We start from the raw sequence: 17,717 nt of genomic DNA on the forward strand, positions 1-17,717 counted from the left end.
ATGAACTTAAATGGTCAATGGTATGCAGCCAGTAAAATAATCAACTGGTACAAGTTTTGTGTAAATATATGAGCAGCCATGAAAAGCATAGGTTTTATTTTGATTTAATATGGCAAAAAATGGTACAGAATCAAACATTTACAACAACATAAAGTGTGAAATTAAAATCTGATGGGGTTGATGGCTTGGTGTAACCTTGTCACTGTGCTGTGTAGCACTTGTTGCAGGGTCTCGTCAGAACATTTCACCTCCTGAAGAAAACAGAAATTTACATTCATGTCATTTCACTACCTACATTGTTACACAACTCTTTCCAGACATATTTATCTATCATGGACCATAATTATATTAAGAGTTACTGGTACATAAGAATACAAAACTGACCAATGTGTCCAGATGAATAATGGCAGCCTTATCATCTACTGTGACTGTCAAACGGTCTCTCTCAAATACTTTACTGGTGCATTCAGGGCCAAACATTTCAGCTAAAGTTTCCAACAAACATTCCTGAAAGTGGGCTCTGTCTACTCTCAGTACAGGGGGTACATCTGTAATAAAATATGTAAGAATGATTGCGAGCAATATTGAAATCAGATAAGCTTACCATACACATACTTTGCTTGGGTTGGAGCGAGTGTCTAAGCTTTTTTTTTCTGTATCAGTATAATGTTTACACAATAATTAGAGCCTGGTTCATCATCAGAGGCATTTAAAAATTAGGTTAAATTTCACTTATTATATTGCCTGTAATTTCGTAAGTAATAAACCGGGAGTGATCTCCCCTAAACTTTTTCGAATATTCTTATATAAAACAACAGGGGATGGGAACTCGGGCTATAGACATGATTTTTAATCCATTTTAAATACTTAAAGTTTTAAAAATAGAATAAAATCTCGTAGACAAAAGAATTGCACACCAAGTGAACGCCAAATAAAAAAGTGCATACTAGTGCGCAATATTATTAGTACTTCAAAAAGTTACATTGGTTTTTTGAGAAATTGGAAGTAGCATAAATTACTACTTCCGGTCAACGGAAATTACTCAAAATTTAACAAAAGGTAGAAAATTAGATCTTTTACTCACATGTGAAACTTCATTTATCTATCTGAAATAGTACTCAAGTTATAGGCTTTTGAAAAATTCAAAGTAGAAAAAGTACCACTTCCGGTTATCGGAAATCGCTCAAAAGTTGATACGGATCTACGATTTTGATAAAATACTTATATATGAAATTTCATCAACCTAGCTGTAACGGTACTCAAGTAATCGTGTTTACACACAGACAGACACACAGACATACGGACAGAATTGCAAAGCCCAGTTTTTCAGACTGGATTACGCATAAAACCTTTTAATTTTGATAAATCTGGATTGATAATTATTGCCCGATTAAAATAAGTCTTCTATACTTCGGATGTGAAGAAGGACTGAGGTGTAATACGGTGAAAATTGTTAAAATTTCAAGTGATTTTTTATTACAATACTTTCTCTATACTTCGTATATACGAGAAAGTAAAAATGTAACTTGGAAAATAACCATTAACATCAAGGAGTCAAGTCAGGCACACACACTACAGAAAGTACCAACAAGATAAATCTTGGGTGTATTTGGGCACATGTTTACATAAGCTTTTGATAACAAAAGTCTAACTCAGCAGGGTTTACTGGTGCAACTAGTAAAATTAGTATCACTAGGCCAGCTTTAAATGTGGTTACATGTGCTGGTAAAGACAACTTACTTTGAAAGGGGGTGGGATCTTGCTCAGCACGCAACAGGACAGCAATGACAGCATCAGCATACATGTCAGAGACAGGGTTGGCTGTCCATTCAATATATGCCACACCAGATTCAAGAGACACCTGGTGATAAAATAGTTGATGCAATATTAAACTCTCTATTGCCAGTAATGAATAGTGAACAACAACAATTACCAAAAACTAACTAATCAATTCAGGGTAACCAAGGTAATTGGATTGATTTCTAAAATGCATAATAAAATATTGGAATGATGAGCGTCACCTGGATTGAGTTGAATACTTTCAGAATGGTGTTGGGCGTACTCTTGATGACCTCAATGTCACCAGCTAGTTGATTAAGATAGTAGGTCAATAAACTTGGACTGCCAGAAAAAAGAACACTGAGTCGCTGGGAGACTGTGCTCATTGCTAGATCTGTGTAGCCTATCAAGACAGCAGAAAGGGGTAAAATTTTAAACCTCAAATAAATTTGTTGTTACATTTCATTCTCAGGCATCCCAATTTATTTTTTCTGAATTGAAAACAAGTTGAACTTACTTTGTAAATCTTTAGGGGAGACAATGTGGTAATTGAAGTTTCGTTTGACTAGAATTCCAGATATTAGGTGTCCTTGTTTTGGTGGCTCTGCTGCCAACTCTCCCACAACCTATACGGTATGGACAAAAATCTGATTAATACCAAATCTTTTAAAAACATATTTAATACATTACATTTTATTCACACATTTTTTTATTAATACTATACAGTGAACTGAAAATGGAATCCAAAATGTATCACTTTAAACACACAAAAAAAATCACATAAATGGCTCATTGTTATTAACGTACACCATTTTCATGTGATGTTTTATTTTATCTAACAGATTCTAATTCCAATGCTAACCTTTGCTATTTTCTCTCCTCTGAAGTGTAACTCAATGGGAACTGTATTACGAGGATTGTGCACCTCCATCTTATACTCTGTGTCATCTTCATACTCTCTCAACAATGCTGACTTTAATCTGGCCATTTCGTTGACTTCACCGTGAACCAAGACCTAATTTTGTACCAGACATATTTTGATCTTAAAACGATATTTAAACTAAAGTTCTCAACAAGAACATTAATCAGCCGACAGGTTTAACAACTATTTACACAATAAAAGTAATTAACTTGATCCCTATCAACTGTTATTTTAAATGTGCAACAGTTTAAGCCTCACCACATGAGCTGGTTTCAGCTCTCGTAAGAATCCTGATGTTTGCTTGTAGTCAGCGTGGGCAGAAAATGAGATGTAATCAACAGAACACTTGAGTGGCAACTTCTGACCACCCTGTGTTACTATTTCATTGGGTTCAGACAGTATGTGCTGGCAAAGAAAAATGTACTAATGCTAAAGCTAGCAAACAGATCATTACATGTCTCTAGATATTCCAATGGGCAGACAAGCAAAATAATGCCGACTTGTGCTGTCTTATCTAGGAAGCTTTATAAGTAAACGGTCACCATGGTAACTCAACCTACCTTAGCTAATGTCCCTTCAACACAGTAGCCAGCAATGATGCAGCCATTTCTTTTATCAGTGCACCAGCTTTCAAAAAGTTCTCTTGACAAACCACTCTGCATCATACCTGGACTAGCCAGCACAACTGATGGGCCGATGTCTTCAAACTGTTCCATATTCTACACAAACATTCAACTCATTAGTTCAGTTAAGTAGCAAAATTTGTTTTGAGAAGGTAATATCTTGATTTTAAAATAAATCAAATTTATAAAATCCATGTTTTAAAAACCACTTAGATCCTATTCAACTGTTCAAACACCTTTAGGTACAACTCTTTAAACTTAAAGCACTCTGATAATTTGTTGTTTTTTACACTACCTTCAGATTGATGATATGCTTGAACACAAATGGATTACTAATGGTTATCTGTCGCCGAATTTTCTCATTCATGGCATTGATGTATGTCTGATAAACACTCATGCATTTTTTGGCCAACTGAGAAGCGTAGTATATAGGGATGTCATGCAGCTCTGGGTGGTTGCTCCAATATTCATCTGAAAAAAGTGTGCATAAAGAAACTACAATTTAGGTACTGTACTCATAGGCTACATTCATCTGAAAAAAGTGTGCATAAAGAAACTACAATTTAGGTACTGTACTCATAGGCTACATTCATCTGAAAAAAGTGTACATAAAGAAACTACAATTTAGGTACTGTACTCATAGGCTACATTCATCTGAAAAAAGTGTGCATAAAGAAACTACAATTTAGGTACTGTACTCATAGACTGTAAGTGTCTGTGCCATCTTCAGTGTGATAACAAAGAATAAAGGCTACAAATAAGGTTAGATTTGTAATGTAAGAAATAGGAAAGAACAAAGTTGTCCTAGTGATGTTAATGGAATTACATTTTGTGTAGAGGGGTAACTGATAAATAAAGTTGCATTCAAGTGGCAGCTACTTACCTAGAATGAGCAGCAGTTCTTGTGCTCTGCCCAAGGCAAATGCAGGAATTAAGCACCGCCCACCCCTGTTGACAATGTCATGAACTAAGCTAGTAAATCGATGTTCTCTCTCTTCTCTGTTTTCATGGATGTGTGTTCCGTATGTTGATTCCTGACAAATCATACGAAAGTTAGTTAATTAATATCAGATCATAAAACTTACTCAATTAAAGAGCTATTTATTATTTTTAAAGTTGCCTAAAGCTTCAATTTAGGCAACTAATTCTTGTGCTTTATTTGAAAATGTACTTACAATGATAACAATATCAGGTTTTACATTAGGCATTTCTGCACTCATCAAATGTCTGTCTTCTTGTCTAGAGTAGTCTCCAGTATACAAAATCTGAAGAAGACATTTTAAAACATACAAGTTAACACACAAATGCAAGTTAGTATGGTGTATCACTATTGAAACCTATGGATCATTCAACAATGACCCATTACTTAATTAATGTTTAGTTTTTTAATCTAGCTCACCTTTACACCAGCTATTTCAATCATGAACATGGCTGCACCCAAGACATGACCAGCAGAGTAACACCAAAACCTCACACCATTTATATCTGTTTCCTAGTGGAGTATGTTTAACAAAGCACTAGTAAAGGAGAAACTTTATGGTATAATAATACAAACAAAATACAAACAAACTTTTTTTATGAACACTTACCTGATGAAAGTTGACTGTTTCAATCTTCTCCATACTTTTTTCTATATCACTATCTGTGTACAGCTGGTCATCTGATGCTATGTTACTGTCAATCAAAGGATACCAGGTTATAACATTTCATAGATTGACTTGTCAGAGTGAATGTCATAGACTGACTTGTCAATGTCAGAGTGAATGTCATAGATTGACTTGTCAGAGTGAATGTCATAGATTGACTTGTCAGAGTGAATGTCATAGATTGACTTGTCAGAGTGAATGTCATAGACTGACTTGTCAATGTCAGAGTGAATGTCATAGATTGACTTGTGAGAGTGAATGTCATAGATTGACTTGTCAGAGTGAATGTCATAGATTGACTTGTCAGAGTGAATGTCATAGATTGACTTGTCAGAGTGAATGTCATAGATTGACTTGTCAGAGTGAATGTTATAGATTGACTTGTCAGAGTGAATGTCATTGATTGACTTGTCAGAGTGAATGTCATAGATTGACTTATCAATGTGAATGTCATAGATTGACTTGTCAGAGTGAATGTCATAGAATGACTTGTCAGAGTGAATGTCATAGAATGACTTGTGCTGTTGAGATGTTTGTGTGTTAAGAAAAAAAAATTGCTTAAGTTTTTACCTGACTTTAACATAATCTGAAAGAAGCCAACGATAAATGGCTTTAGTTGCATGTGTCATGAAACATCTGCCTTTAAAGGCAGTCTTTTGCAGGAAATATGGCAGACCTCCACAATGGTCAAGATGAAAGCTGCAAGGCAAAAATCAAATAGCTTTCAAAAGCAACTAAAATATTGTTGTTACAACAACTTACAATGTGGACACAAAATTAACAAATATAGCTCCAAACAATTTAAGCAGTTTACTCACTGGCTTACAAGCATAAGATCAATTTCCTCGGGTTCTATCATATCTAGGTATGGCAGTGACGCCATTCCACTCATACCTGGGTGGATGCCACAGTCCAGCTGTGGAATAAATGATATATGGATTGGTTGTTTAATCCAAATAATATTTTAAATTACCTGATTAAAATCATACATAAGTGACATGTATCTTACCAGGATTTTTTTCCCTTTGAACTCTAAAAGATGACATGATCTGCCCACTTCTTGACCAGCACCACTAGATAAGACAAGTGTTGAAGAGTATTATTGTGGTTTGTGAAACTTTAGCAATTTAAAACTGTAAGGGCATGAACTTTTTTAAAAACGTTAGGATTAACTTTATCATAAAATCGGAGTATTGCACCAGCATCACACCAAAAAAAAAAAGATTTCACTTTTTTTCTTTTCCATGAATTTAATTTAAGGGGTGGCTGTATAAGTATTCATCAATTCATCCGTGGAGGTACTTGTGAGAATATAAGCACTGTGCTAGCAAAAGTATTTATCCAAATAATTTTAGCATTTATAATATGGCTTCTGCATAGTAAATAGTTTGCTCTTTTTTAAAAGTTTTAAATGCATATACTAATGAATTAAATAGCTAAAAAACATAGAGTGATGTCTTAGGGGTTATTTATAAACAACATCACACTCCTGGAGGTGGGATTGACTTAAATACAATGCATGATGAGGCAATGGGGGAATGGGGTTAAGAAAGTTTAGAACGTGTGACAGGACACGTTTTCATTTTTTAAAATTATTGTTTGAAAATTAATTTCAGTCATGTTTTCTCATTTTTAAAAGACTTTTTTTTATTTTGAACAGTAATAGTAGATAAGCAGTGGGCCAACAAAAAATGTATCTCTTCTTCATTCATAACGCACAAACTGTGGTCGGCCGAAAAAAATCATCAATTTACTTTAAAATTTTCCAGGAAATTACATTTAATTTTTAAATTATTATATCTTCTCCCAGTTCATGCTGGCTATTGTTAATTTTAATGGACGGGAGTGTTTGCTTTGATAATTTAAGCAATCAATCTTTTTTGTTCCAAAATCAGTTCTATTGTGGCCTTCTGATAGATTGAATAGAAATATTTTATAGCATTTACCAGATTTTAAATAGCTTACAGATCTTAATTCAGACTGATAAATACAATCGCAATTATTCAGCATTAGTATAGCATCTAGTAATAGTAATATTACTAATATGAAAGCAGTGACAATCGTTCTTAGAACCCCCGCTCACACAGATGGGCACAGTGGACTGAAAGATTTCTGGATCCTAGTCACTATTAAATGATTTTAGGACAAACTTAATTTAAAATTATGTAAACAAAGCATAAATCTTCAAAAAACAAATCAGAATATTATAAATTATAATGCTAAATTTTTTAAATGATTAGTTAACAATTATTAGGAGCAAATATGGATGAAAGACTCTGTGACTCTGATGTGATGCCCAACTAATAAGTACTAATTAAAAATGTAAAGGCAGCAGTTGTTTGATTTTAGAGTGTGCTCTCCTAGATAGGTTGCTGTGCCCAGCTAACAAGCCTCACCTAACTGTGGGCCTGAACTTGGGACTTCGGAGATAGCAATCCTACTTACTCCACCTGACCACATCATTCCCTAAAAATGATTGATTCATAGAATAGACATAGAAGTCAAGATCTGTGTGAGTCTAGATCTATACTCAGTTTTGAAAAAGCTAATTAAATAGCCTAAAGAAATTGCTGTTTTGTTGGGTATTTTTTTTGGCCCATTCTAGCCAGATAAAGATAAATAACTGCTTTTTCTTTTCTTTAATGTTTGTTGTTTAGGCCTATGTTTTGTCTTGATGGGATATGGAGTAAAATGATTAGGCCTATTACTTAAAAATAAATAGGCCTAGTAGATTTAAATAAATAGGCTAGGCCTATAAAAGTAGATTTTTTAAAAACTTTTAATACTTCAATTATAGACTAGATCTACTACCTAGTTTTATACTAACTAAAACAAATACTATGAACACTTAACCCCTGATGACTCGCCTAAAGTGCAACACACAGTACAGATAGTTTTGTCAGAGGAACTAATTTAAAAAATTATATAGGGCCTACTAAAACAGGAAGATTTATCCCTTTGCACAGCTATAAAAGGATAATTTGAGCCAATTGTGCAGATATTAAGGCAGGTCATTGCGTTTTTCATCTTTTGCTGGGCAGACTAGAGCTGGGAGGAATAGAAGCTTCTTCGTTGTTGTTTTTTATTGCATTTTGAGTCCAAATTTATTTACTTTTAGGGGGACATATTTCTTTTTATTACTTTAAAACTAATAGGCATAGCTGTATTAAATTTACTTTAGTTTTAGATTCTAGCTCTAAATGTTTAGATTGACAACACGACAACAGACAGTAGACTGCAACAATGGGAGTTATGAAGTTCAAGTTACAAGTCAAGTTTTAAGTTACTTGATTAGGGACTTTGAGAAAATTTCCAAAATGATTTACCTAGGTTAAAAAGCATATCATCTTAAAGAGCTACATCAGATTAAGACAAAACAGTTTACTTTTTCAAAATTGGACATTCCGTTTTAAAGTTATGATTTTTTTACTGAATTAAAAGTTACTATAGGATTTGGTGGTAAATTTCGCGGGCAAATTTTGTGTGTTCTTCATATAAACCAATTCCAAATCTCTATTACATGGAAATTAGTATTCAAATTTTCAGAGTTTCAAGATTAATATGTTATGAGGCAATTAAACTTAACATATTTGTAAAAATATGAAAGGGATGACAAAATGTGTGCCTTGAGGTGATGCAACCCCCCTAATTTTGTAAAGTGACTTTTTTCAAGTTTATCATTATTCTAAATCTAACAGGTTATCAATATCAATATTATGCCACAATCTGAATGTGTTAAGAGTCACTTAAGGGACCTTTAAGGGACCTCATAACCTGGAGCTTTGTAATGTAATTTTAGACTCATTTCTCTCCAACCGGTAAAGGTTCGGATATCGCCAAACATAAATCTAGACAAAAATAGACAGCAAAATTAGTTAAAAAAGAATTACTCCATTAATGGTATTAATAAAAACATATTTTAATATAAATTACATAGTAATTTACATAGTAATTTATGACCACAACACTAACAAAATAACAAATCGCCTTGAACAACATCAGTTAATAACTAATAAGTAATGTACTGTCAATAGAGGCGCTAACATTGTCATCCTACTCCTCTTTTATTTGCAATCCAATAGGCTACTCCAAGTGAATCTACACTTTACTGCTGACTTTTTTCTTTAACTTAAAAAAATTATACTTCTAAAACAGATCTCCCCCCTTTAACATTCCACTTATGTTTAATCCTCGCCCCCTCCATTCTACAAAAAAGTAGATAAAATTTCCTGTCTCTAGCATCCTATCATGAAGTTATTTTGGCATGAAGATGACTTACAACAAGTTGTAGCATTATAATTTAGTTGTTCTCCTAATTGCAAAACCTATGCTGCTGTCTTCTGTGCATTTTTCTTGTTACTGGCAAAAATGTAGAGCGCAAAGCCATCAGAATTCTGTCCTTCTGTGAACTAACAAGAAGCTCCAAGTCCTGAAGAGATTTGGAAGGCCACTCCATTTGAATTACTGAAATAAGAAATAAAAGCTTTGAATGCATTCTTTTTCTTATTATATGATACTAGAAAGTAATATGTTAACTTGTACACTCAAGTTTCTATATTGTTCCAAGAAAACGAAATCCTAATTCAATTTTGGTCCAACACTAAATATTTTGAAAAAAAAATAAAATATTGTCTTTTTAATAAAATATAATGATTGAACACTGTTAAAATATAAATATCAGTTGCAGATGCCTTGAATTAGTTGAGATTTCAATAGATACATAATAGGTATCATTGTTCTTAACCAAATCGGCCATTATCGATAATAGGTAACTATCGCCATTTGCCGATCGTCGGCTTAAATTTTAAGACCATGTTCACTTCGCGAGGCATTATCTAATTCATGCGAGGGTTAAATTTACAAAATAAAGACTTTATAAGAAACTTAAAACAAAAATCTAGGTGTATCTTTTAAAAAAAAATGACTATCTTGTTTAGATATTAAATAAATTAAATATTTATACATACCTGTCCGAGAAGTGTGAATTACTCGAAGATACGTCGATGGTGAAGAGAAAAAGTTTGGTAATCTATCGTTTTGGGTACGTAAAATCGCCCGCGATTTGTAATGTGAAAAAAATGTGACTCCTTAAATTTTAATAATTATTTCACATTTTGAGGAAGATTTATGTTTTAAAAAATTCAAAAATGTTTCCTTGATTCATTTATGTACCTGTTTTAAAACAATTGAATTAAAACTTTTCCGTAATAAATGAAGACTAGCGATGTTTCCAACAGATGCAACTATGCTCATTTACTATAGCAGCCATCTTGTCTAAGTTTTATTTTTATAAGCTTTTAGCGCCAGATTCAGGGGGAAGCCACTCTATTTTACAAATGGCTGCTGTTTATATAACAAATCTTGCTCTCAGACACTGCTGTTTAAAGTTAATTTCTGGCTTATATTGATATATTTAGCCATTGATTTAGGTTTATTATTCATTTATCTATAATATTTGACACAAAAGTATGACAATATACTTCTATTAAAGCCTTGACATTGAGGTAACGTTTTCGTACATTAATAGCCGCGGGCGATTTTACGTACCCAAAACGATAGATTACCAAAAGTTTTAATCAATAGAAAGGTGGATTATTCCTAGGTCGATATTCATGACGATTTGAGTGAAGTGAATGATTTTTAAATGAGAATCTGGCTTTATACAGTGAGCTATGTTTTGCCTGACGGAAACCAGAATCAAGTTTGATACGGCGGCGGTAGCGCAGTTTCCGGCCCGAGATTTGACAGATATCGTAGTCCCTAACTTGATGATTTGATGAAGTTACTCAGAACTTCACCGTAGTAATTCTAATCTTTATAGATTTAGAAGCCGCTGTAACTTGTAGATTTTTTTTAGTATCAAGCCTTATTCTATCATTCATTGCAGGTAAATTACGAATAACATACAGGGGTCTAATCTGAAGAATATCGCTTTCTTCTGCCGGTAACTGACTTTCGATTTTGCGTTTGGCCGCCATGTTCTAAATATACCGGATATGTAGTCAGAAACTTTTTTTATTTAATAGGCCGAAAGCTACAAATAGTAGGCCTACATTTTTTTATAGTTATAATATAAAATTGCTTTATATTTTGACCTAGATGAAAAAATTAACTAATTCAATATTTATTTTATTTTATATTTTAAGTAGATCTAATTAGCGATGAAATTTCAAATAAGCAAAAACCTTTTTAAATAAGTATCTTTAATATGCTTTTTAAAACCGATTTGTGGAAAATGCAGCTGGCTAAGCTACTCTCGTCTAATATTTAAAAAGTAGGATGAAAAGTAAACGAAACGCGAATAATATGTTACATAACGTTTTAAATTAGTTTTAATAAAATTTTAATTTTTATGTAAAATTTGCAACAGTAAGTTGTAACCATTAAACTTTTACCTGAAAGTTTAAATTTACTTGTAGATTATCTTGTACTAGACAATGTTACCTATTTATGTATTTTAGACTTTAGTAAATCTAGTAGTTATTTTAGTAGTGTGTACTCGTGTACGTACACTACAATTACAATCACTACAGATGTTTAGTAGTTTTTAACGTTAGTTTAGTTAGGGCCTATAAGAGTTATATATATTTTATAAAAAAAATTTTATAGGGCCCTATGTACCCACAGTTAATTGAAAGACCTGCAGTCCTTCACTAGATGCTGTGTGTATCATGTTATGAAAATTGAAATAATAAATAATATTTTGAATATGCTAGAGCTAGTATTATTAGGCCCTATAAATCTATATTAGGCCTATACCATTTTTATCAGTTTCACATTTTGCAGAAATGATCTACATTACATCATGAAGCAACAAAAAGTCATACATTGGTTTCGTAAAGGTTTGCGACTTCATGATAATCCTGCTTTTATCAAAGCTTGTGAACAAGCAGTTGAACTGTATCCAGTTTTCATATTAGACCCATGGATAGCTAAAAATACAGCAGTTGGTATTAACAGGTGGAGATTCCTTTTGCAGTCACTTCAAGACTTGGATAACAGCTTAAAAGCTTTAAACCTGAGGTGATTTTAGTGTTACTCTTATGCATTTTTTTTCATATAGGCCTACATTCGTTACATGTTGGTTAGAAAACAATTGAATTATTTACAATTAATAACAAGATTTGTTGCTAATTTATGCTGTATTGTTGGCTAAGTTATACCATACCACTGTTCGCTTCAAATTTAAGGTTTGTGTTAATGTTAGTGTTTGGTTTCTGCAGATATGCAAAGCACAATGGTGAACATTATCTGTCTAAGCCAACATTGTCTTTAGACTAAGTTATTTATTATTACTCATTTTTGTTACATGAGTACTAATAATTTCATGAATCAAAATGTGCACTTTCTGAATTCTGTATTAAACAATTACAAATTTAAATTGTGCTCTATTTTCCTCAGATTGTTTCTTGTCAAGGGAAATCCTGAACTAGAACTAGAAAGCCTCTGTACAAAGTGGGGGATCACTAAACTAACATTTGAGCTGGACACAGAGCCTTATGCTGTTAAACGAGATGGCATAGTGGAGACTAAAATGAAGGCTATGGGTGTGGAGGTTATCAAATGTGTTTCTCACACTTTGCTGGATGTTCACAAGTAAGCTCATCTTTGTTAAAATGCTTTTTTAATTGTCAAGGGTATTGTTAATGTTATACTTGAAACAGATTGATATTATTTTTCTCAGTAACAAACTGCTACACTAGCATATGTAGTTTCCTTTACTCATTTACTTTTTGAAAGTGTGCCTTTTAACTACATTACACTGTGGTGCTTTTAATGTTTATATTTGAATTGTAAATGAATGCTGAACAACTGCAGAATTTGTGCACAATTTTATCACTTGAAGTCTTGGGGTACAAAATTCATCTCAGGCTAGCCAAGTGAGCAGTTGTTTAAATTTTAGTGGGAGGGCTTAGAATTCACATAAATCTGTTTAAAAAACAAACATTGCTTTACTCGTTGTAAGTTGTAATTTTTGTTTCTTTTCTTATAGAACAGTAGCAGCCAATGGCGGCAAACCCCCATTAACAATGCAAAGTTTTCTTTCTGTGTTTGCTAAAGTTGGTCCACCCGATCAAGCTTTGCCTGCCCCAACACTGCAAGATCTTTCTGGTGAGTGAACAGAAGGCATGGTACTATTATTAGTATACAAGATATCATTTGTTTTTTCTTTCAGTTTAATTTGTAAATTTACTTTTAGAATGTTTCATTCATATCATAAATATATATTAATAGTATAATCAGTATCAGAATTTTTATTATATTTTTATTTGAAGGCTGTAAAACCCCCATTGGTAGCACACATGATGCAGATTATGGGGTCCCAAGTTTATCAGATTTAGGCAAGTCTGAGGCAGACTGTGGTCCAGTGCTGTATCCAGGTGGAGAGACTGAAGCATTAAACAGAATGGACCTGCATCTTAAAAAAACTGCAAGTGTTCATTTTTATCCCTAAAATAATCTATACTTAATTTAATACTAAAGGAAGTTATACCACATTCTGTTGAATAAGAAAAATAACTCTATGTTATCTTACATTAGATACAGCTTCTGTTAAATTTCTGTGAGCTGAAATGTCATTGTTTTGTATACTCCCAGAACTGGATCTGTACCTTTGAAAAGCCAAACACGTCGCCTAACTCCTTAGTCCCCAGCACCACAGTGCTCAGTCCTTACTTCAAGTTTGGCTGTCTCTCAGCCAGACTTTTCTACCACAAGCTTAGCCAAGTCTACCACAATAAGGTAAATAAAATACCACTGTATCAACATGTCTGAAAAAATAGAGTGGTATTCAGTTATTACAATTATAATTTTAATCTTTTCTAAATCCTGTGGTAAAATATTTGTCTTTTCTCTCTCTTAGAAACACTCTGCACCTCCTGTCTCTTTACATGGACAAATGCTGTGGAGAGAATTTTTTTACACAGTAGGGGCAGCCACTCCCAACTTTGACAGAATGAAAGACAACTCTGTTTGCAAGCAAATACCTTGGCAGTTAAACAAAGAACATCTTGAAGCCTGGGCCCATGTAAGTAAATGTGGATATTTGTCACCAATTATCTACTCCCATTTACAAGATTGCAACATCTCACTGCTGAGATAACTGTCTCATATTTCTAAAATTGACCTACCAAACAGGCCAAGACTGGCTACCCATTTATTGACGCCATCATGACTCAACTGCGCCAGGAAGGCTGGATCCACCACCTGGCCAGACACGCAGTTGCTTGTTTCCTCACCAGGGGGGATTTGTGGATCAGCTGGGAGGAGGGACAAAAGGTGAGAAATGGTTTTCAGATCTCATCCAACTACAGTTGATAAGTTGGTAATACAAATTTTAGTGAACCCAATCATATTTATAAAATAGTTTTGTTCCCATGAAGGTGTTTGAAGAACTTCTCTTGGATGCAGACTGGAGCCTGAATGCTGGGAACTGGATGTGGCTGTCAGCCTCTGCCTTCTTCAACCAGTTTTTTAGGGTCTACAGCCCCATAGCCTTTGGCAAGAAAACAGATCCTAATGGAGATTACATTAAGTAAGTAGTTTAGTGTATTTCACCTTTTGATACAATGCACTTATAAACCTCAGAATATTTCTAAAATGCGTGTCTGTACTTTTTATAAAAATAACATTATCTGCAATTACTGTAAAATGCTGCTAGACTATGGAAGACTGTACCATTTTTACAACCATGGGCTATAACTCTTTCATCTTAAGTATTACAAAATATTCCCAATGCCTAGTGAACAACAAAATAAGTGTACAAGATAATGGGAGATAATGTCATCCCCAGAAAGTACCTGCCCATTTTGAAGAAGTTCCCCGCCAAGTTTATCTACGAGCCATGGAAAGCTCCGAGTGCCATGCAACAAACAGCAGGGTGTGTCATCGGCAGAGATTACCCTCGTCCCATAGTTGAACACGACATTGTCAGTAAGATCAACATTAAGCAAATGACCGAAGCTTACGCTAAAGCAAGAGAAAGTAGTAGGTTCTTTGTTACTAACTTAGTAGAATATAATAGCTCAGCTGGTCAAATTAACTAATCTAGCTTAGATGTTTAGTTTCTTGTTGAAAAAAAAAATGTTACTACTTTAAAGCAAACTTAAAAAATACTTTTGGTGATTTAATATTCCTCAATGTCTGAGAAATCTGGTTTACTTAAAATGTTTTTAGTGTCAGTCTTTATTTTGTTTGTGCCTATCTAACAGATCCAGCAAGTTCCAAGAAAAACAGTTCAAAAAAAGGAAACACAGAACCTGTAAAAAGTAAATCTCCAGCAGGACATTCAGAAGCTATAGAAAGTAAAGCTTCAGTAGAACATTCAGAAACTATAAAAAGAAAATCTTCAGTAGAACTAGAACACTCAATAACTAAAAAAAGTAAATCTTCAGTAGAACATTCAGAAGCTATAAAAAGTAAAGCTTCAGTAAAACATTCAGAAACTATAAAAAGAAAATCTTCAATAGAACTAGAACACTCAATAACTAAAAAAAGTAAATCTTCAGTAGAACATTCAGTAACTGTAAAAAGTAAATCTTCATTAGGACATCCAGAAATTATAAAAAGTAGATCCTTAGTAAGACATTTAGAAACTATAAAAAGTATATCTTTAGATGGACACATAGACACTATAAAAAGTAAATCTTTGGTAGAACATTCAGAAAAAATAAGTAAACCCAAGAAAAAAGATTATCTCCCCTCAAACTCTGATGACCACCCTGAGAAGAACAAGAACCAGAACTCTACCAATACAGAACCTACCAAGACACCTGCCTTCAGTCAACAAAAGCACACATCTGAACCAGCCATTGTACAGACTACACTAGCAGCTCATGTTGAAAGGAAGAGGAGGTCCAACAACTCATCTAGCACGTCTCCCCCATGTAAGAGAAAAAAACTTTGAAACATGGTCCAAGTCTCATGGAGGTTATTAGTACTAATAGTACTATGAATTAAACTTTCAGAAACAATTTCAACATGTTTCAGGAACAGAGTCACTAAATAGAATCTCAGTCTGCTCAAAATGTTGTTTTTTTTTCTTATGCATTAAAGGGAGATAACTAATAGAAAAATAGTTAGCCTGATGGTTCTTGAATTCTATAATTATGTATAGAACTGTAGTTAAAGTTTTTTAAATCAATATTGTAACGTGTTTGATATGCAATTGACAATAGCAGCAAGGAGTGTCTGTCAACTATGTTAATATGTTATAGCAACACTATGTACAATGTGTTTAAACATATAACCCAAATATTACAAATGTGTTAAAGTGACACTATGTACAGTATGTGTAAACATTTAACCCAAATGTTACAAATGTGTTAAAGTGACACTATGTACAATGTGTTTAAACATAAAACCCAAATATTACAAATATGTTAAAGTGACACTATGTACAGTGTTAAAACATCAAATGTTACAAATGTGTTAAAGTGACACTATGTACAATGTGTTTAAACATAAAACCCAAATATTACAAATATGTTAAAGTGACACTATGTACAGTGTTAAAACATCAAATATTACAAATGTGTTAAAGTGACACTGTACAGTGTGTGTAAACATTTAACCCAAATGTTACAAATGTGTTAAAGTGACACTATGTACAATGTGTTTAAACATAAAACCCAAATATTACAAATATGTTAAAGTGACACTATGTACAGTGTTAAAACATCAAATGTTACAAATGTGTTAAAGTGACACTATGTACAATGTGTTTAAACATAAAACCCAAATATTACAAATATGTTAAAGTGACACTATGTACAGTGTTAAAACATCAAATGTTACAAATGTGTTAAAGTGACACTATGTACACTGTGTGTAAACATTTAACCCAAATGTTACGAATTATGTGTGCTTTTTAAAATGTTGACTCACTACAAAAATGCTAACTTAATAAACAGTGGAATCTGTGATGTTGGAATACTTAAAGGTGTTCTTATTTTATACTTACATTCTATAGATCTATTTAACAGTTCTCAACTAATTATATTTGAAGTAAGTTTTACCACAACTTTGTGAAGTAGAGTTTGTGATAGTATTGATACTGGTAACTAGCGTAGCTAGGGGAGGGCAAATGGGGTGGTTGTGTTTGAATAAAATTTCTGTAATTTTCGTTTCTAAACACCCCTCATCTTTCCTCTCCCCCACCCCTACCCCCACTAGGTGATAAGGTGTTACACTTGTGTACCAGTTTGTTTCGAGTAAAAATCAAATGTTAAAAAAGCAACTTTATATTTTCAGCTCATAAAGACTTTTAGTTCCTTAGTCCTGTTTGTTTCGTTTACATTTATCTCGCACCCCCCACCCCCAACGTCATTGGGGGTAGGGGAGATTATTAGACAAGTTATACTCCTTTGGCATGTGACTCTGGGAATGGGTCACGATTATTCATTGAAAGCAGGGTTTCTTTCAGACATTTTTCTTGGGGTGGGATGGGCGCCTGAAACTTCTCGAGGAGCGGACACGTGGGATACCTGGAAGAACCACTGATTGAAAGAGTGATCATGCATGTTTATCTCGCGGTTAAACACAATCCATTTGTCATAAAGCTAGAGCAGGGATGTGACTTTTCCGATTAGCGATTATTCCTGAGCTGCAACATTCCTTCGTTAAATTTTCGCCAATTTTCGATTTTTATTTCGCAAACTGAAATAAATTTTAAAATCCTCACAAAAGGTATCAATGAGAACTAGACCTTGTATCAATATGGCTTACGTGAACTCACCGTGGCCCCAA

At 33.6% G+C, this 17,717-nt stretch overlaps 2 protein-coding genes and 1 long non-coding RNA gene across 3 annotated transcripts; 1 reads left to right on the forward strand and 2 right to left on the reverse strand.

Moving 5' to 3' along the window:
• Positions 1-79: 79 nt before the first annotated feature.
• On the reverse strand, positions 80-10,963 carry LOC131940754 (cleavage and polyadenylation specificity factor subunit 3). Its single transcript, XM_059299541.1, has 17 exons — positions 10,878-10,963; positions 5,980-6,043; positions 5,789-5,886; positions 5,541-5,669; positions 4,914-4,998; positions 4,724-4,816; positions 4,500-4,589; positions 4,208-4,358; positions 3,620-3,795; positions 3,262-3,420; positions 2,960-3,106; positions 2,642-2,794; positions 2,297-2,405; positions 2,022-2,182; positions 1,741-1,861; positions 385-548; positions 80-251 (listed from the first exon to the last, which is right to left on the reverse strand). The coding sequence occupies exons 1-17, from the start codon at positions 10,946-10,948 to the stop codon at positions 162-164; spliced, it is 2,061 nt and encodes a 686-aa protein (XP_059155524.1). The 5' UTR covers positions 10,949-10,963; the 3' UTR covers positions 80-161.
• LOC131940757 (uncharacterized) lies at positions 8,236-9,993 on the reverse strand. The gene is made up of 3 exons (XR_009386573.1): positions 9,938-9,993; positions 9,250-9,434; positions 8,236-8,818 (listed from the first exon to the last, which is right to left on the reverse strand). It is a non-coding gene; the product is annotated as an uncharacterized LOC131940757 (long non-coding RNA).
• A 288-nt stretch (positions 10,964-11,251) lies between the features above and the next one.
• LOC131940752 (cryptochrome-2) lies at positions 11,252-16,879 on the forward strand. The gene is made up of 11 exons (XM_059299538.1): positions 11,252-11,339; positions 11,757-11,993; positions 12,372-12,566; positions 12,964-13,082; positions 13,247-13,401; positions 13,569-13,712; positions 13,834-13,998; positions 14,109-14,249; positions 14,354-14,505; positions 14,764-14,957; positions 15,182-16,879. Exons 2-11 carry the CDS (start codon positions 11,776-11,778, stop codon positions 15,874-15,876), a joined length of 2,178 nt encoding a protein of 725 aa, XP_059155521.1. The 5' UTR covers positions 11,252-11,339; positions 11,757-11,775; the 3' UTR covers positions 15,877-16,879.
• The last annotated feature ends 838 nt before the right edge of the window (positions 16,880-17,717 follow it).

This window comes from Physella acuta, unplaced genomic scaffold (genome assembly GCF_028476545.2).
Source record: "Physella acuta isolate Inbredline_101_S28 unplaced genomic scaffold, ASM2847654v3 ptg000329l, whole genome shotgun sequence".
Lineage (NCBI taxonomy): Eukaryota > Metazoa > Mollusca > Gastropoda > Physidae > Physella > Physella acuta.